This window comes from Cervus elaphus, chromosome 4 (assembly GCF_910594005.1).
Source record: "Cervus elaphus chromosome 4, mCerEla1.1, whole genome shotgun sequence".
Classification (NCBI taxonomy): domain Eukaryota; kingdom Metazoa; phylum Chordata; class Mammalia; order Artiodactyla; family Cervidae; genus Cervus; species Cervus elaphus.
In genome coordinates, this window is record NC_057818.1 from 34,799,817 (window position 1) to 34,820,455 (window position 20,639).

General features: G+C 50.4%; 1 protein-coding gene across 2 annotated transcripts in view; it reads left to right on the forward strand.

The window, feature by feature from the left end:
* The first annotated feature begins 425 nt into the window (after positions 1 to 425).
* Positions 426 to 20,639, forward strand: part of CDH5 (cadherin 5) — a 43,061-nt gene continuing 22,847 nt past the window's right edge. For both annotated transcript variants that reach the window (XM_043898644.1, XM_043898645.1), the window contains exons 1-2: positions 426 to 572; positions 19,346 to 19,572. In XM_043898644.1, the coding sequence (XP_043754579.1) occupies positions 19,369 to 19,572 (204 nt within the window). In that variant the 5' untranslated portion in view covers positions 426 to 572; positions 19,346 to 19,368. The remainder of the gene's footprint in view (positions 573 to 19,345; positions 19,573 to 20,639) is intronic.

Sequence of the window (20,639 nt, forward strand, 5' to 3'; positions counted from 1 at the left end):
GCCTCCCCAGCACCTCTGCAGTCGGTCCTCCCCCAGCATGTCATGGGGTCACCTGGGAAAATCTGGCTCTGGGCTTGGGGTGACCCAGGCTGGAGTTCTGGCTCTGCTTATGCCCCAGCTTAGTAGACAAGCACCTTAAACTTGCTGAGTCTGTGTCCTGAGCTATAAAAGGTGGGTGATGGCACCTGCCCTCGGGGTTACAAGGAGCATGAACGAAGGCCCTTGGCGGGTGCTGGGCTCAAAGCCCCAGAGCTGAGGCCTAGGGTTGGGGTCCGAGTTACATATCCGAGGCCAAATCTGAGACTAGGCTTCCATGGGGGCAGCCCGCCTCCCTGCAGCCAGCTCGGCCCTCACAAACGAACAATAACAGGAAACCCTCCTGAGGGGGGTGGCGGGGGGGCCATGGGCTGGGGCCAGTTGGAAAACCTGCAGGGGCGGCGGCCAGGCCTCCCTCGCCGCTGGGTGGGGCTCCCCTCCAGAGGCTGTCGGCCGAGCTCCGCGCCACTCCACGGCACGCTCAGCGCCAGCCAGCCAGCCAGACGGAATAGACACACTCTGAGCCCACGGACACGGTGAGTGAGGGGCCTCGGCCTCCCCCTCTGTAGAATGGTCATCATCGACTCCCCCAGGAAGAGCCGCGACTGAGGTGGCCTGCGTCTCCTAGTCGGAGCGGGGCGGGGAAGGGGTGCCTGGTGGTGGCACGGTGGGTACAGGCGGATGTCCTCGGGCAGGGGGAAGCTCGGCTCTCCCACGGGTAGACTCCCAGACTCGAGGGCCCACAGGCATCCGTGGGTGCCGAGCTCAGATGCGAAGAGGACAGGATTCCACCTGAGTCTCCCAGCACACCAGGGGCGGCAGACTGGCACCCGGGCAGTGCCCCTACTCCCATGAGAGAGGACTTGTCCAGGCTGACATCATCCCCTCTCCCGAAGGCCCTGTGCTGGGAGTGGGTGAGGAGCCCTGAAAGGGGAAGGCTTGGCTCTGGGTACTCGAGGCCCTGACTGTGGAAACCTCTCTTCTCCCTCCCCAGACCATGGGGGCTGTGGATTCTCCCCCCAACACCCTGATACCCGTAGATCGGTTGCCAAGAGACCTGGAAGCCCTCATATTTTAGAGACGTTCTCCCAAAAGACTTGAAGGCAGGCAGTCTAGGGTGAGAGCCTGGCTTGGAGACCATCTTCCTGGGCACAAGTCCCAGCTCGACCACCCACTTCTGTGATTTTCGTTAAGTTACTCAGCATCTCCCAAACTCAGTTTGCGTGTTGGAACAGTGGAGGTGGTGGTTCTTTTGTGAGAATTTATTGGGAGGGCTGGAGATGAGGGCCACAGAAGGCCCTGAGGCACTGGGGCCCATTACTGTATATCACACCAGCAAGCTGATGAGTTAGACACAGCCCTTCTCCATTTCTCAGTCAAGGCAACTGAGATGTGAAGCAAGATCCCATTCCCCAAAGCCCAGGTTCTTCCCAGAACCACACAGCTTCTCACATGCCAGCCTCCTCATCTGTAAACCGGAAGAAAGGGTCTTTTCTTGAGTCAAGGGAGGTGATGTATACACTGGCACTGGGAATGGATCGTGGGAGAGGAGCTTTAAGAAATCACAGCGGAATTTACCTCCCACCGGGAACTAACTAGGGCTGGAATGTCATTAAGGTTATGAGCCCTGGGGTTGGTCAGTCCCCAGCAGGTGAGGGATGCGTCAGCCCGTCCTCCAGTGGGCACTCTGGGCAGCGACTCCGTGCCAAGCACAGTGTCTGTTCCCCACCCCCCACCCCGTGGACATTTCTGCCGTGGGTGGGGGGCAGACAGGATCCTGACAGGAGATGAAGGGCATTCCAGGGGAGGCAGGGAGCCTGGGCGGCTTGACGGACCTGGAGAAGCCAATGTGGCCAGAAGGTTTTAAGAGCAGGGAGTGGCGGGAGGGCAAATGACACTGAAGACCAGGGGTAAGTGCCAGGACGGAGAGCTCTGGTCCATCTTCAGGCAGTGGGGAGCAGTGGGACCCTCCCGACTGACCTGAGTCCAGCCGCGTGTGGGTCCCAGCCTGGAGGGCAGCAGGAGATCAAGGGGACCAGGAGCTGCTGTGCCCCCAGGCAGCCCCGCTAATTCTGGCTTACCATGGTGAGGGGGTAGGCGAGGCGCCCACCAGCCTGGCAGGGGTTAAGTCGCCCGCCCCACAGCCTGGACCTGAGCGATTGTGCTGCTGAACAAGGGCCGGACATGGGGGCAGGAAGCCGGAGGGGCCAATGCTTTTCTTCTCCCGAAGCTGGATGACTCACAGCCCTGCCGCTACCCTGAGGATACACAATGGACACAATGGCCACTAGCTCAGGGGAAAAATCTTTTGAGCCCCCTTGCCCATGGACTCCATCCCTGCTACCTCCATCACCTCTCTGCACCTCCGTGGCATCTGTGAAGCTACTAAAAGAATTCCCAGTTGAGAGACAGAACCACAGAGGCCGAGAGAAACTGAGCAGCCAGTCCAAGGTCACACAGTTACTATGAAGTGAAAGCAGGATATGAATGAGGCCAGCCCCTTCTGACCCCACTGCCCTGCCACACTCCATAGGGAAGCCTGGAGGGGGAGAAGCCGGGCTGGGGTTTGAACTGGACAGTTCAAACCCACAGAATCAGGCACCAGACTGAGCCAGGAGCCCAGCAATCCTGGAAAGGAATGTTCTAGGAGACAACTGCAGCCCTGAGTAACTGGCTTCTTGCTGGAGAGATACTGGCAAGCCCATCCTAATCCAGCTCCCAGACGATGTTGTGTGAAGAAATCACAGAAGGGTTCCTGGAGGAAGAGCAGGAGCCCCAGGAGGTGCTGGAAGGTCTTGGGTGTGCTCTCTGAGCTTCAGTCTTCTCATTTCTCCAGGGCAGGGAATGGACTGCATGGTCCCTAAACTCACATGAGGACCACTAGACCGTGCGCCACAGCATAAAGGTCAAATTCTGGCAGGTGCAGACACTGGGAGGAGGGGACAGTAGGGCCCATGGAGCTGGGCCAGGAAGGCCGTGAATGAGATTTCCTTGCACAGGCAAACAGAAAGGAGCAGGAGGTGAGCCCAGGGCAGAACCAGGAAATGAGGTCAGGCGTGAGTGCCCATGGCAGAGCCAGGAAATGAGGTCACACCCAGAGCTGCCAGGCCAGGCTGAGTGGGTAAGGTGAGAGTTGAGACACCCACACTCTTACTAAGCACCTACTGTGTGCTGAGCTCGGCACCCATGATCTCATCAACTCTCCATTAGAGACGAGGAAGCTAGAGTTCAGAGAAGGCAAGGAACGGGCCTAAGGCTACACAGCCCATGAGCAAAGAGCTATGTGTGCAACACTTGTTGCCCCCACTGACTGCCTCAGAGCCCCAGGCAAAGTCAGAAATCCCAGAGGAGGCTGGGAAAGGCTCTCCCAACGGTGGGTTTTCTCTCCTTGAAGCTTGGAGCTGCCCCTTTGGGATATATCAGGGTGACCCAGAGACCGTAGCATATATTTGTTTCAAATCACAAACTAGTTCTGGTGAACTGGTAGTCTCTAGCTCAAATATTGTCGGAGAAGGCAATGGCACCCCACTCCAGTACTCTTGCCTGGAAAATCCCATGGATGGAGGAGCCTTGTAGACTGCAGTCCATGGGGTCGCTAGGAGCCTGACACGACTGAGTGACTTCACTTTCACTTTTCACTTTCATGCATTGGAGAAGGAAATGGCAACCCACTCCAGTGTTCTTGCCTGGACAATCCCAGGGACGGCGGAGCCTGGTGGGCTGCCGTCTATGGGGTCGCACAGAGTCAGACACGAATGAAGCGACTTAGCAGCAGCAGCAGCTCAAAGATTGTACTGAGGATTCAGGAGCTGAGTTCGAGTTCAGTAGGAATGAACACTGTGATTTATCAGTGATGTCTGCCATGAGTATGAAAAAGGCTGAGTGGCAACCCAGGACTTCTGTTTTGTCAGTCCTGCTTTCAGAGGTGCCCTGCACACGGGTGTATGTTCATCAGGGACCCATAAGAAAGATAATCTGATTGTCCTCAAAGGGTTGTGTGTCTGACAAAGCAATGGGCTATCAGAGATGCTATGTGAGGACAGGGAGGAGTTTCTCTGAGTTGTTTCAACTATTTGTACCTGCTCTGAGCACCCAAGGTGTTGTCTGCAGATGTGCAGATTTGTTTGAAACTCTGTGAGTGAGGAGGGAAGGAGTGAAAGATCAGAGCAGGAGACCAAGGCGGGCTGACAGTCAGTGGTGGGGACACTGGCTCCTCAAGGTCCTCTGGGCCTTGAGTTCACACATCTGGATGCTGGGATAAAGGGGACACTGGCTCAGGACCTGCCTGGTCAGAGACACTTGGGAGTCTGTCAGAAGACGTGGAGGATACGAACTGGGGCTTGAAAAGAAGCAGAGCGTTCGCCCTGGGGCCACAGCAAGGAAAGGCATTCCAGGGAACAGCCTGAGCAAAAAGCCTGTTAAAGAGAGGAAGAGCACTGTGTACTCCAGAAACATCCGTTCTCCTCTTGGCCGGGAGGGGCAGGGAGGTGAAGGAGAGGAGAGCCAGAGGGTGGGCAGGGATGTTCAGGAATGGGACCTCGTCCTGCAGGGAGTGGGGAGCCAGGGAGGAGCAGTCAACAGGGGAGCGGCGTGGGCAGCTCTGAGGGGAGCCGAGACAGGCGGGCTGTTGGCAGAATCCCGAGGAGAGGGGATCATCTGGGACCCTCAGGAGCAGGTCATGGGGCCGAACAGAGCCCCAGTTCAGGATAAAGCCCCAAGGAGCCAGCTCACAGCTGCCCAGCCCCACCCCCAACACCTCCCATCCCTGTGGCTCTCAGGGCCTCACCCTTCATCCTCCCAGTGTGGGTGAGTGCCAAGGCCCAGCCATAAATGCTGGGGCTCAAGGAGACAATTTGGGAATCCCTGAATGAGTTTGGGGAATCACTGGCTCCAAATTCTGCCCTAGACTGAGGCTTGAGGTGGTGAGAGGGCGCTGGGGAGGGTGGTCCAGGGCCACACAGGGACAGGGGCTCCAGTGCCCACCCCCCACCCACAGGCACACCTCCTGCAGGCTCTGGGCCTCTCCTCCCACCTCCCAGCCCCTCACTCTTGACCCAGGGTCCCTGGGCCAGAGCCCAGAGCCTGCAGGAGGCTGGGCTGAGGTGGAGTCTTCCTCTAGCCCATACCCAAGGGCCCTGCAGTCTGCTCATTAACCCCCCAAACCCAGAGTCAACCCCTGAAACCTAAGGCTTGAACAGGTCAGGGCAGAACTAGCCCAGGCCTTTGCCAGGCTGTCTGCCGAGCAGTTCCCAGCTGGTCCAGGCTGCCTAGGGTCCATTCAGCTACAAAAAGCACAGCCTCTACCTGCCCCATCTCCTCCTATATCCCCCCTTATAAAGAGCGCAGAGTTGAGCAGACTTCACAGCCCCTTCAAGGCCAAATCCTAGTGACAGATGGAGGCCATGAAGAGAAAGGGACCAAAAGGAGTTCTGCCTGCTGTCCCACAACGGGTCAGAGAGAGGCGGGGTCACTCCTGGGCTGAGACCCTCCGAGGAATCAGGGGCCCCCACCCCCACCTTCTCACAGCTTCCTCTCCTCCATCACACCACACAACACAACCTGAAACTGTTTCTTATCAAATGGTCAGCGTCTCTACACGAGGGTGCAGCCTGTGTTTGCTGTCCACGGGTAGGTCAGTGCCTAGCATGTAGTAGATGCTTGATAAACGTTTGCTGAATGACTATATTACCCCTGGGCTCTACAGAGGGCTTCAGAGAGGTGGTGACATGTGACCCAAATCCAGGCAGAGGTGAGAGAACATCAAGGGCAAAGGCGGGAGACTGTGACTAAGCCTGATGGGCGTCACTGTCCTCCAGGCTGGGGCTACTCTTGGAGGCTCACCAAGCACCCTCCAGGCCCAGATAGGGAATTGGAGAGGAGCAGAGGCACACAGCCACCCCCCTGAGCCCAACCTCCACCAACTTAGCTCAGCCTTCAGAGCCACACTGCTGTCCTCAGGCCTAGGCATCCAGGTTCTAAGCTCAGTGGTCCCACAAACTGTGGACACAGACCCAGACCCGGGAATTCTCCAAGGCCGTGACCTCCCATCCAAGCATGCCTGAGCCCAGCTGGCCCCCACATGCTCCAGGGTTCCCCTACCCCTTCTCCTGGGCTCCACATACCCACTACCAGGGGGCCCCCTGGGCCTTCCCAGACTGACCAAGGGCAAGAGGACCTGCATTCACCCATCAGTCCACTAGAAGCTGCCCCTAAAGCCTCTGTCACAGCTCCAGGGAGGGAGCATCGTCACAGATCCTAGATAACAGGGACAGAGGCTGGAATCTGGCCTCTGGGTGCCCAGCAGGCACCTCTGAGTAGCTGAGCAAATCCCCCATCCCCAAGGCTGTCGTCAGGCAAGTTCCCGGGCTGCTTGGTGGGCATTTCTCAGCACAGACATCACTTCCAAACTCCTCAGTCCCTCTGCATATCTGTGGAACCCAAACCCAACTATCAACAGCCTAATCTCTCCAAAAACTTGTGAGAAACACCAAGAGACATGACTTCTGCTTACAGGAGAGGAAAGGGCTAAAATAAGCCTGACCCCAGCTGTGCGCTAACCGCACCTCCAGAGGTACAGCCAAGGGCAATTCTGTTTCCAGCTGTGGGTCCAACAAATCCTGCCGGCTGACTTCCTCTCCAACTGTAGGATGAACAGGAACAACTGTTTCATAACCAACTCTTCCCCTCGGCACCCATTTAGGTAAATTTCTAACCGAAAAGGCAAAAGACAGAAATAGATGGGGCTTTTCAGAAGGAAAAGTCCCACAGGTCCCTCTGAGATTGGGTGTAAGAGAAGCTCAGGATTTAGGAAAAAAGACACATCTGCATGAGGGTTCCAGATGTACGACTTACAAGTTGTTATCTGAGCCTCACTTTCTTCCTCTGTGAAGTGGGGATGATAATTCCTACATGCTGGGGATAATGTAATGACTACATGAGATAGAATCTATGAAAGCTGGCATGGAGAACAGCTTCTTATTATTACTATTATTATTACCACTATTATGATGATGATTATTATTACATGATAGAGACAGAGTGCCATGAGGGGAAAACACTACTTGAGGTGAAAGGTAACCTAAGTTCGAATCTTGGCTCTAACACTTGCTGCTGTGTGACCCAGGAGGACTCCCTCTACCTCTCTGAGCTTCATCTGCAAAACAGGATTACTGACAACTCTCTCACAATTTGCAAGGTTTAAGTGAGACGAAGTTTCAGTATGCCACTGAGGAGGCTTTCAGGAATGATGCCCCCGGCAAAAAGGGCAGACCTGGGCAAGCACACCAGGGTCCAGCAGGGGAGTGAGATGGAGCACACAGTCCTCCTCTCCCAAGGGCCCCACCTCCAGGGTCCTGGCCCCTCACTCACTGCTCAGAGAGCTGAGCATGCAGAGCCCAGCAAGGGACACCCCAGTGACATGAGGTGACGCTACAGGAGCAAGCACCAGTCCTGGGTGCCAAGGGATTTCTCTCCAGGGCTCACAGCAGAGATTCCTCTTCTAGACACACAATAGGATCCAAGCAGCTTTTCTGCACATTCAGAGAACATTCCAGGGTTGGGGGTCAGCCAAAGCCACTGAGAGGATGATGTCTCCCGTGAGCCACGTGACTAGCCTATGACTAGCAGCCTCTGCTGTACTGAAGGCCAGTGTGGTTATTTGTCTGTTTGGCTGCTGCCTGCTGTCAGCCCCAGGACAACTACCCTATTCAAGAGGCTGCAACAAAGAGAAAACTGCGTCCTCTTCACTGTATCAGATGGAGTCCCAGCTGGAAACATCAGTTACCCCTGGCATTCCAAAGAAGAGATTTTATGAAGGAAACATAGAGCTGTGAGCTTAATCATGGGAACAAATGGGATGTTGAAGCCTGCAGAGACAGGAAGCAGGCCACCCCAGGACCCCCCAAGAGAGGAGGGTGTTTCCAGAACCCAGTGAGGGACTGATGGGAGTAACAGAGGCCAGCAGGATGGACAGATGCAGCCACAGGAGGAAACAGGAGCCAGAGCAGAGAGCAGTGGGGAAGAGGTTCCTGACTTTCCTCCTATCCTCAAGACGCCTGCCGCAGACCCTACCGGCCAAATATCTGAAGCTCAAGCCAGAAAGCCCAGGGTCAGTCCCCTTGACACAGGGCAGAGGTCAGGGGAGGGGCAGGGGGAGTGGATCCAGCAGGGTGGGAACCTGCAAAGCCCCTAGTCAAGTGACTAATAAGGAATGAAAGTGGCAAGCTGACTACTCAGTGGAGCAGAACAGAGCATCAGCAAGGATTCATACATGCTTAGTTTCATTCTTACCTACTGTTTTGGCCATGTTATGATTTTTTTTCTTTTAATTCAGGCCTGAAAACAACCCTGAGAGGCAGACACTAGCGTTCCCATTGTACAGATAAGGAGACTGAGGCTCAGAGAGGTGAAGTGTCACGTGTACAGTCACACAATGACAATGCGACGCGACTGACATTCTCTAAACCATAGAGCCTGCCTGCAGTCACAACCATCACCCTGCTCCACGTCAGCCCACAGAGGAGAGAGCCATGTGCCATGCGTGACTGGGCCCTGGGGAGCAGGGAGGATGGAGACAGGGCAGGTGGAAAGCTCTTCTCCAGGAAGGGAAGGAAACTGTGATTTGAGCCCCACTGTGGGAACTGGTCCCCAGCCCTGGGACCAACCCCAGGCGATGATGTAGTGGAAGATGCCCATGGATGCAGGAGGTGCAGGGTGGAGACCAGAGATGGCTCCCCAGAGGAGTCTGTTTGGGCTCAATCCCGGATGACAAACTCACCAGACAGAGAAAAGAGGGAAGACCTGTGGGGCTATCCTGGGTCACTTCTCCTCCCTGGTCTCCTCCACATTCCAGCCTCCCAGCCTGAGCACCAGCCACACGACATGACTATCTGTAGCTGCTCCAGCCACGATTTCTCTCCCACTGCAGATGGGGTCTCTGCCAGGTCCCGGCCATGGGCACAGAGACGTCTCATAGCAACTCCAACCTGATACAGCCCACACAGACCTTGTGGCATGACCACCCACCCATCTTCCAAATCACAGCAAAAGCCCTGCCCCGCAACTGCTCAGGCCAAAGACTGGGGAGGCGGCCTCGATTCTGCACTCCTTGGTCTGGGGCCCATATCTCTTCAAGCTCTGTTTTCCTCATCACATCTCCTTTTTTCTTGTTCTGATCTTCCTCCCTTCATCTTTTTAAGGATGCTGTGATTGTACTGGGTCTATCCAGGAAAACTTCCCTACCTCAGGGTCCTTAACTTGACCCTATCTGCTACAAGTCCTCTGCCATGGAAGGCAACTAGGGTGGGGGGACATGGACATCTTTTTTTTTTTTTTTTTCATTTATTTTTATTAGTTGGAGGCTAATTACTTCACAACATTGCAGTGGGTTTTGTCATACATTGACATGAATCAGCCATGGAGTTACATGTATTCCCCATCCCAATCCCCCCTCCCACCTCCCTCTCCACCCGATTCCTCTGGGTCATCCCAGTGCACCAGGCCTGAGCACTTGTCTCATGCATCCGACCTGGGCTGGTGATCTGTTGCACTATAGATAATATACATGCTGTTCTCTCAAAACATCCCACCCTCGCCTTCTCTCACAGAGTCCAAAAGTCTGTTCTGTACATCTGTGTCTCTTTCTCTGTTTTGCATATAGGGTTATCATTACCATCTTTCTAAATTCCATATATATGTGTTAGTATGCTACAATGTTCTTTATCTTTCTGGCTTACTTCACTCTGTATAATGGGCTCCAGTTTCATCCATCTCATTAGAACTGATTCAAATGAATTCTTTTTAATGGCTGAGTAATATTCCATGGTGTATATGTACCACAGCTTCCTTATCCATTTGTCTGCTGATGGGCATCTAGGTTGCTTCCTTGTCCTGGCTATTATAAACAGTGCTGCGATGAACATTGGGGTGCACGTGTCTCTTTCAGATCTGGTTTCCTCAGTGTGTATGCCCAGAAGTGGGATTGCTGGGTCATATGGCAGTTCTATTTCCAGTTTTTTAAGAAATCTCCACACTCTTCTCCATAGTGGCTGTACTAGTTTGCATTCCCACCAACAGTGTAAGAGGGTTCCCTTTTCTCCACACCCTCTCCAGCATTGATTGCTTGTAGACTTTTGGGTAGCAGCCATCCTGACTGGCGTGTAATGGTACCTCATTGTGGTTTTGATTTGCATTTCTCTGATAATGAGTGATGTTGAGCATCTTTTCATGTGTTTGTTAGCCATCTGTATGTCTTCTTTGGAGAAATGTCTGTTTAGTTCTTTGGCCCATTTTTTGATTGGGTCATTTATTTTTCTGGAATTGAGCTTCAGGAGTTGCTTGTATATTTTTGAGATTAATCCTTTGTCTGTTGCTTCATTTGCTATTATTTTCTCCCAATCTGAGGGCTGTCTTTTCACCTTGCTTATAGTTTCCTTTGTTGTGCAAAAGCTTTAAGTTTCATTAGGTCCCATTTGTTTATTTTCGCTTTTATTTCCAATATTCTGGGTGGTGGGTCATAAAGGATCCTGCTGTGATTCATGTCAGAGAGTGTTTTGCCTATGTTCTCCTCTAGGAGTTTTATAGTTTCTGGTCTTACATTTAGATCTTTAATCCATTTTGAGTTTATTTTTGTGTATGGTATTAGAAAGTGTTCTAGTTTCATTCTTTTACAAGTGGTTGACCAGTTTTCCAAGCACCACTTGTTAAAGAGGTTGTCTTTTTTCCATTGTATATCCTTGCCTCCTTTGTTGAAGATAAGGTGTCCATAGGTTCGTGGATTTACCTCTGGGCTTTCTATTCTGTTCCATTGATCTATATTTCTGTCTTTGTGCCAGTACCATACTGTCTTGATGACTGTGGCTTTGTAGTAGAGTCTGAAGTCAGGCAGGTTGATTCCTCCAGTTCCATTCTTCTTTCTCAAGATTACTTTGGCTATTCGAGCTTTTTTGTATTTCCATACAAATTGTGAAATTATTTGTTCTAGTTCTGTGAAAAATACTGTTGGTAGCTTGATAGGGATTGCATTGAATCTATAGATTGCTTTGGGTAGTATAGCCATTTTGACAATATTGATTCTTCCAATCCATGAACACGGTATGTTTCTCCATCTGTTTGTGTCCTCTTTGATTTCTTTCATCAGTGTTTTATAGTTTTCTATGTATAGGTCTTTTGTTTCTTTAGGTAGATAAACTTCTAAGTATTTTATTCTTTTTGTTGCAATGGTGAATGGTATTGTTTCCTTAATTTCACTTTCTGTTTTCTCATTGTTAGTGTATAGGAATGCAAGGGATTTCTGTGTGTTAATTTTATATCCTGCAACTTCACTATATTTGTTGATTAGCTCTAATAATTTTCTGGTAGAGTCTTTACGGTTTTCTATGTAGAGGATCATGTCATCTGCAAACAGCGAGAGTTTCACTTCTTCTTTTCCTATCTGGGTTCCTTTTACTTCTTTTTCTGCTCTGATTGCTGTGGCCAAAACTTCCAAAACTATGTTGAATAGTAGTGGTTAGAGTGGGCACCCTTGTCTTGTTCCTGATTTCAGGGGAAATGCTTTCAATTTTTCACCATTGAGGGTAATGCTTGCTGTGGGTTTGTCATATATAGCTTTTATTATGTTGAGGTATGTTCCTTCTATTCCTGCTTTCTGCAGAGTTTTAATCATAAATGGGTGTTGAATTTTGTCAAAGGCTTTCTCTGCATCTATTGAGATAATCATATGGTTTTTATCTTTCAATTTGTTAATGTGGCGTATTACATTGATTGATTTGCGGATATTAAAGAATCCTTGCATTCCTGGGATAAAGCCCACTTGGTCATGGTGTATGATTTTTTTAATATGTTGTTGGATTCTGTTTGCTAGAATTTTGTTAAGCATTTTTGCATCTATGTTCATCAGTGATATTGGCCTGTAGTTTTCTTTTTCTGTGGCATCTTTGGTTTTGGAATTAGGGTGATGGTGGCCTCATAGAATGAGTTTGGAAGCTTACCTTCTTCTGCAATTTTCTGGAAGAGTTTGAGTAAGATAGGTGTTAGCACTTCTCTAAATTTTTGGTAGAATTCAGCTGTGAAGCCATCTGGTCCTGGGCTTTTGTTTGCTGGAAGATTTCTGATTACAGTTTTGATTTCCTTGCTTGTGATGGCTCTGTTAAGATCTTCTATTTCTTCCTGGTTCAGTTTTGGAAAGTTATACTTTTCTAAGAATTTGTCCATTTCATCCAAGTTGTCCATTTTATTGGCATAGAGCTGCTGGTAGTAGTCTCTTATGATCCTTTGTATTTCAGTGTTGTCTGTTGTGATCTCTCCATTTTCATTTCTAATTTTGTTAATTTGGCTATTCTCTCTCTGTTTCTTAACGAGTCTTGCTAATGGTTTGTCAATTTTGTTTATTTTTTCAAAAAACCAGCTTTTAGCTTTCTTGATTTTTGCTATGGTCTCTTTAGTTTCTTTTGCATTTATTTCTGCCCTAATTTTTAAGATTTCTTTCCCTCTACTAACCCTGGGGTTCTTCATTTCTTCCTTCTCTAGTTGCTTTAGGTGTAAAGTTAGGTTATTTATTTGGCTTTTTTCTTGTTTCTTGATGTAAGCCTGTAATGCCATGAACCTTCCCCTTATCACTGCTTTTACAGTGTCCCATAGGTTTTGGATTGTTGTGTTTTCATTTTCACTCATTTCTATGCATATTTTGATTTCTTTTTTGATTTCTTCTATGATTTGTTGGTTATTCAGAAGCGTGTTATTTAGCCTCCATATGTTTGAATTTTTAACCATTTTTTTCCTGTAATTGAGATCTAATCTTACTGCACTGTGGTCAGAAAAGATGACTGGAATGATTTCCATTTTTTTGAATTTTCCAAGACCAGATTTATGGCCCAGGATGTGATCTATTCTGGAGAAGGTTCCATGTGCACTTGAGAAAAAGGTGAAGTTGATTGTTTTGGGGTGAAATGTCCTATAGATATCAATTAGGTCTAGCTGGTCCATTGTTTCATTTAAGGTTTGTGTTTCCTTGTTAATTTTCTGTTTAGTTGATCTATCCATAGTTGTGAGTGGGGTATTAAAGTCTCCCACTATTATTGTTTTACTATTAATTTCCTCTTTCATACTCATTAGCGTTTGCCTTACATATTGCTGTGCTCCTATGTTGGGTGCATATATATTTACTATTGTTATATCTTCTTCTTGGATTGATCCTTTGATCATTATGTAGTGTCCTTCTTTGTCTCTTTTCACATCCTTTATTTGAAAGTCTATTTTATCTGATATGAGTATTGTGACTCCTGCTTTCTTTTGGTCTCCGTTTGTATGAAATATTTTTTTCCAGCCCTTCACTTTTAATCTGTATGTGTCTCTTGTTTTGAGGTGGGTCTCTTGTAGGCAGCATATATAGGGGTCTTGTTTTTGTATCCATTCAGCCAGTCTTTGTCTTTTGGTTGGGGCATTCAACCCATTTACATTTAAGGTCATTATTGATAGGTGTGGTCCCGTTGCCATTTACTTTGTTGTTTTGGGTTCACGTTTATACAACCTTTCCGCATTTCCTGTCTAGAGAAGATCCTTTAGCATTTGTTGAAGAGCTGGTTTGGTGGTGCTGAATTCTCTCAGCTTTGGCTTGTCTGTAAAGCTTTTGAATTCTCCTTCATATCTGAATGAGATCCTTGCTGGGTACAGTAATCTAGGTTGTAGGTTATTCTCTTTCATTACTTTAAGTATGTCCTGCCATTCCCTTCTGGCCTGGAGGGTTTCTATTGATAGATCAGCTGTTATCCTTATGGGAATCCCTTTGTGTGTTATTTGTTGTTCCTCCCTTGCTGCTTTTAATATTTGTTCTTTGTGTTTGATCTTTGTTAATTTGACTAATATGTGTCTTGGGGTGTTTCGCCTTGGATTTATCCTGTTTGGGACTCTCTGGATTTCTTGGACTTGGGTGGCTATTTCCTTCCCCATTTTAGGGAAGTTTTCAGCTATTATCTCCTCGAGTATTTTCTCATGGCCTTTCTTTTTGTCTTCTTCTTCTGGGACTCCTATGATTCGAATGTTGGGGTGTTTCACATTGTCCCAGAGGTCCCTGAGGTTGGCCTCATTTCTTTTGATTCTTTTTTCTTTTTTCCTCTCTGCTTCATGTATTTCCACCATTTTATCTTCTACCTCACTTATCCTATCTTCTGTCTCCGTTATTCTACTCTTGGTTCCCTCCAGAGTGTTTCTGAGCTCATTTATTGCATTATTCATTTTTACTGACTCTTTTTTATTTCTTCTAGGTCTTTATTAAACATTTCTTGCATCTTCTCAATCTTTGTCTCCAGGCTATTTATCTGTAACTTCATTTTGTTTTCAAGATTTTGGATCATTTTTATTATCATTATTCTAAATTCTTTTTCAGGTAGATTCCCTATCTCCTCCTCTTTTGTTCGACTTGGTGGGCATTTTTCATGTTCCTTTACCTGTTGGGTATTTCTCTGCCTTTTCATCTTGTTTAGATTGCTGTGTCTGGAGTGGGCTTTCTGTAATCTGGAGGTCTGTGGTTCCTTTTTACTGTGGAGGTTTTACCCAGTGGGTGGGGTTAGACAATTGGCTTGTCAAGGTTTCCTGGTTAGGGAAGCTTGCGTCGGTGTTCTGGTGCATGGAACTAGAAAAAAGAAGAGAAAAAGGGAAAAAAAACAAGAAAAAAATTTTTCCCTAATTAAAAAAATCATAAAAATCTATGAAAATGAAAGTTAAGGAGTAATGGGGGAGTAATAGGGAATTTTAAATGAAAATAAAAGAGAAAAAAAAGTTTTTAATTAAAAAAAAAAAAACTAAAAATATATCTAGGAATTTCTCTGGAGCTGTTGCAGTCAGTGTGGGTTCAGTTCAGTTTCAGATAGCTCCTTGTTCCCGCTTACACTTCTCGATATCTACAGGCCCCTTCCAGTGTAATCGGTGTTCTCTACAGGGATTTTAATCTGTTGCACCGGTCCCTTCTGAAGTGGTTCCCTTTGTTTATTTGGCTTCTGTTTGCCGGTCTCTTCAGTGCTACTTTCCGCCCTGACACAGGCAGGCGGAGGTGGACTCCTATTCAGGTTGCTAGTTCCATTGCGCTGTGGGGAGGGACTGGCGCTGCTTTCCCCGTCTACGTTGCTCAGGCTCCCGGCTGCTCTATATTGAGCGTGCCCTGCGCTGCGCGCAGTTCCAGCCCTCGGGTGTTCCACAAAAGCGCGGACTCGGCTGCGCCACGTTCTGTGCCCTCCCCGCCCGAGCGGCTCAGGCAGCCAGGAGCTCAACGGGCGCACTCTCCCCGGGTGCGGCGCGCCTTCTCCCCTCCGCAGTCCCAGCCTCAGCTTCCGCCAGCGCCAGTCAGGTGCGTGCGCTTTCTCCCCTCCGCGTCTCCAGCCCAAGTCCCCACCCGCGCCAGTCGGGTGCGTGCACCCTGTGTCTCGCCGCGACCCTCCCGGCGGATGTTGACCATCCAGAATCTCAAGAAGTCTTTGGTTAGAAACTGGAGGCCCCTTTGCAGTGTGGTAGGGGATGCGGTCCTTTGGGCCGAGCCTGCCCCTTTCCCCTCCCCCCCTGCCTCCTGCCTCCGGCGGGGCTGGGCCAGTCCGCAGCCTGCGAGCTCTTCTCTGGACTTGCTCAGAGCCTTTGTTCTGCGAACGGCCAACAGTGTGTTCGGGCCGGTTAATTTTCTCTCTCTCTCTTGCTATCCCACAGTTTAAGTTGGTAACTCACAAAGGCTCCCTCTGACTGTCCTCAGGGCACTCAGGCCCGGTCCTTACCCTAAGCAATGCCGCCCGCTCCTCTCCGTTCCGCCCACACTTGCTGGTGGCGGATGCGGGTGTCTGTGGTACTTTTCTGCTGGGAGTTGCTTTTAGGCATGTAATCTGTGGGTTTTATTTATTCTTCCCCTCCCAGTTAGGTTGCCCTCCCAGATTCAAAAACTTCCCCCAGACCCACCAGCACAAGGGTTTCCTGGTGTTTGGAAACTTCCTCTATTAAGACTCCCTTCCCGGGACGGATCTCCGTCCTTAGCTCTTTTGTCTCTCCTTTTATCTTTTATATTTTGTCCTACCTCCTTTCGAAGACAATGGGCTGCTTTTCTGGGTGCCTGATGACCTCAGCTAGCGATCAGAAGTTGTTTTGTGAAGTTTGCTCTGTGTTCAATTGTTCTTTTGATGAATTTGTAGGGGAGAAAGTGGTCTCCCCATCCTATTCCTCCGCCATCTTGGCTCCTCCGACATGGACATCTTTGAGGGGTCATCATTCAGCCTACCATCCTGACCCGGTCACCTCTTCTGGAGCCCCCACAAATTGCTCATTTCTATCTGACCCAAGGGCTTTCTCTTTTGTTTCTTCAGACAAAGGAACCATTTTTTTCTACCTTGGGGCCTTTGCACTTGCTGGTCCTTCTGCCAGGGATATCCTCCCTTCCCCTGGTATTCCAAGGGCTGACACTCCGATGTTGGCCCAGTAGTCATCTCTCTTGAGAGGCCTTCCCTGGCCTTGGGAGTCTCAGCCAGCTGCCCCCTCGCCCTCTGCTGTGCCTCCCAGCGTAATTCCCTGAGGACCTCTGATCAGCAGCTGATGCTTTTCCTCATGTCCTTATTTTCCTGGGGTCCCCACGACAGTGTGCACTCCCCAAGGACACGTCCTGTCTTTCCTGCTCACTGCTGCCACTAACGCTGAGCACACAGCAGAGGCTCTGTTCATGTTCCCTCTGGGCTCGGCCTCGGGACCTAGTCCTGCCCCGGGGCCTGAGAATTCTCTCTTCCCCTTTCTCAATTTCACTTCTGTGTGTTTCACTTTTTTATTTTTTTAGAAAAAAACTTTTTCTTTTATATTGGAGTATGGCTGGTTAACAATGTTCTGATAGTTTCAGGCGGACAGCAGAGCAACTCAGCCATATGTATACACGTATTCATTTTCCCCCAAACTCCCCTCCCATCCAGGCTGCCACATAACATTGAACAGAGTTCCCTGTGCTATACAGTAGGTCCTTGTTGGTAATCCATCTTATTTATTTTTGATTTTATTTAGTTACTTAGGCTGTGCTGGGTCTTTGTTGCTGCACGGGCTTTTCTCCAGTTGCAGCGCACGGGCTTCTCATTGCGGTGGCTTCTCTTGTTGCTGAACATGGGCGCTAGGGCGCAGGGCTTCAGTGGTTCTGGTTCCTGGGCTCCAGAGCGCAGGCTCAATAGTTGTGGCACATGGGCTGAGTTGCTCCGCGGCATGTGGGATCCTCCCAGATCAGGGATTGAACCGGTGTCTCCTGCCTTGGCAGGCAGATTCTTTACCACTGAGCCACCAGGAAAGTCCGGTAATCCATTTTAAACATAGCAGTGTGTATACGTCAGTCCCAAACTCCCTAACTATCCCTTTCCCCCCCCCACCCCCACCCTTTCCTACTTTTTCATTCTTGAGTCACTTCTCACTTGAGGGATGCAGAAAGCAGTAAGACATGCAGGTCATTTCCAGGCAAAGAAGGAAATGACCTATCAGGCCTGAACCCCGTGAGGCTGGCCAGGGGTCACAGCTGCACTGCCTCTGAGTTAGGACAGCTTCCTGGCAGGACTCTCAGCTCCCCGTGCCTTTGTTCACTGCCCTCCTCCTGCCTGGAGCAGCTGCCCTTCTCACAGCCCACCTCAAAGGGCATCAGATCCCTTTCGGTTCAACCGCCTCATTTAGGACTGAGGAAATGAACCCAAAAGCCTTCCCAGGCACATGGCACTTGCTCTCCAGGCACTGTCCCACCCCAGCCCTGCAAGCCCTCTTCCTCCCGGGCCTTCAGCAGGGGCCACAGGGATGCTGGGTGCTAAGATCAGCAGGCCCAGGAGCCAGTCTACAGACACCCTCAGCCATCACGGAGGACAGCCTGGCGCCACTGTCTCAGAGAAAATGTTACTAGAGTTTAGAAACTTCCTGTGCTGTGCAGAATCCAGCCCCTCCCTCCAGCCAGGGCAGGAGACGGCCAGGGTGGTGGCCTCCCACCCAGCACCCAGTGGGTCCCTCCCTCTCTCCAGATGAGAGCCCTGGTTCTCCCATGCAGCACCCCTCTTCCTCTGAACCTTCCCAGGAGCCACAGGTCAGTCACACGGGGCCCAGCATGGGTATAGGCTGAGGGGTCAGGGCTGAGAGGGCACAGTGACACCCTCCATGGGACAGTGAGAAAATCCCCCTTCCTTTTGGAACTCAGGGTGAAGCCAGGCCCTCTCTCTGCGTGACCCCAGATTCCTCCAGGGTGATCCCACACCCCAAGGGTTGCCTTCAATGGGATCTTGTGCTTAAAAGGACCTCGTCCTGAGTTTCATGTTCTTCCGTCTCTGTCCTTAAATTCTTAATAATTTTTGTAAAAAGGACCCCATGTTTCCACTGTGTACTGGACCCCACACACTATGAAGCTGGTCCTGTAAGCCCAGCCTCTCAACACTCCCATCCCACCCCACCCCTGCTCTCGTGACAGCTCCTAAGCTGATCACCAACTGTGAGCTCCGGGTCTGGTGAGGGCCTGACCCTCTGGGTTAAGACATCCAGCTTTCTTAAGAGCCTTCTGAAGACAGCATCAAAGCAGCGCTGCCACAGGGGTTCTTGGGCCGGCCGGGGGGCATATTTGCTCAGACAAGCCTTTAAATCCCACCCCACAGCAGGTGCTAGGACAAGAGAAAGCAGAAAGAAAAAGCAGATACTTTGGGGCCAGGCCAACTCAGTTTGAGTCTGACTCTGCAGCTTAGAGTCTGGGTGAGCTGGGAAATGTTACTAAACCTCTTTTCCTCAGCTTATCTATAAAGTGAGGGCTATACATACCCACCTCCAGGGTTATTGGGAGGATTAAGTGAGATAACACATATAAAGTTGATATTTATCATTCTGGTGACATTTTAATTTTTTTATGACATTTATTGATAAATGTTGGCTGTTGAGGTCAGACAACTGGGCTCTAGGCTCAGTCCCACCATTGACTCCAGTGTGAACATCACATGTCTGTGCCTCAGGTTTCCCACATGTGAAATGAGGATAAGCTGGGTGTCCCCTGCACAAGGCTCCGAGAGCTCTCGCTCACATCAGCATCACCCTCTCCTCCAGAAAATCTCCCCTACAGCTCTCCTTTGGGCTCCCCGTCACCCACGCTTGCTTCCCCACCAGCACATGCGACCCTTAAGAAGGAGTTGTTTCCATGTCCGCCCTCCCCTCTTGGACTGGGAGCTCTGTGGGGGCAGGAACAGGCTCTGGTTCTGCTGGTCTGAGCAGAGAGTGGAGGACGAAGGGTTAAACAGTTCAGTGCTCCCTCAGAGATGCTCGCACCCCACGCGACCTGATGGCGTCTCCCCTCTTCCCTCAGACCCAGCCTTCCCTCCTGGGAAGATGCAGGTACTCGTGATGCTGCTGGCCACAGGGGCCACCTACTACCTGGGCCTGCTGGCAGCAGCTGCAGCAGCCGTCAACCCTGGCCGACCCGACACCCCTGGCTCGCTGCCCGCTCACCGGCGCCAGAAGAGAGACTGGATCTGGAATCAGATGCACATCGACGAAGAGAGAAATGACTCGCTGCCCCATTACGTGGGCAAGGTAAGCCTCGGGCCCTGGAGCAGGAGAGGCCTTGGCGGCAGGCAGCCCACAGCGTTGGTGGTGATGGGAAAGACTCTGATGGGGTGGTGGTGGTGGTAGGGTTGGAGATGATGGCTGTGAGGGTGGTGGTCATGGTGGGAGAGACAGTGGAGCTGGTGGAGGCAGTGACTAGGAGAAACGAGGCAAGGAGAAAGCGGTGTGGTGGTGGTGATTGGGAAGGGGAAGGTGGTGGGGGCGATGATGATGATCGTGGAGGTGATGGTGGTAGTGGAGATGACGGTGGTGGTGGAAGTAATGGTGCGCACAAGGGTTCGTTCTTCTCCCAGCCTTTGGTCTGTGACCCGAATACCACCCCATGCACAGCTGAGGAGGCCAGTGTAGTCTGAGGGCTCAGGGCTTAGGGTGGGACCAGTCAAGGCTGCTTTAAATCTGCCCATCTGAGAGGTCTTCAGGACCTGAGCAGACGTCTACGAAATTGTGCAGGTGACAAAGCTCATCATCCAGGCCACAGCTTGCCATCTCTAGTCGAGGCCTTTGAGCTCCTCAAAACCCCTTTTCTCTCAGGCCATCCACTCCCCAGATTCTAAGACAGCCGTAACAAGGTGCCTGACCCAAGCCTGCCCTCCAGGGCAGGATCTATGACTCTAACCCTCACTTCATCCCTTTGCAAACACGTCCATCCTCAGTCACCTTCCCAGGGCTTGGAGCTACACTGAGTAACTAGTGAACTATCTTCCTGTGTCAAAGGACTGCTGATGTCAAAACCACTCCATTGAAAGGAAAGGCTCCAGTGGTGGAATTTCACACGTGACAACAGGGAGATGGGTTAGGTATTCCAAGAGTTTTCACTGAGGAGAAAAACTCCATTCAAGTGCTTTAAAATCTCACCATGTCAGTTTCCTGGAAGCTAAGCAGGGTCAGCTAAAGAAAGATCAGTGCCCTGGTGAGAGGAGGGGTGGTCCCAAGCACAGACCGGGCTCTAGAAGACAATGTGGGGCAAAGACAGAGCTACTCACCCTCACAGAGCTTGTGATTTAAAACAGGGGTTGGCCACATATCAACCAGTG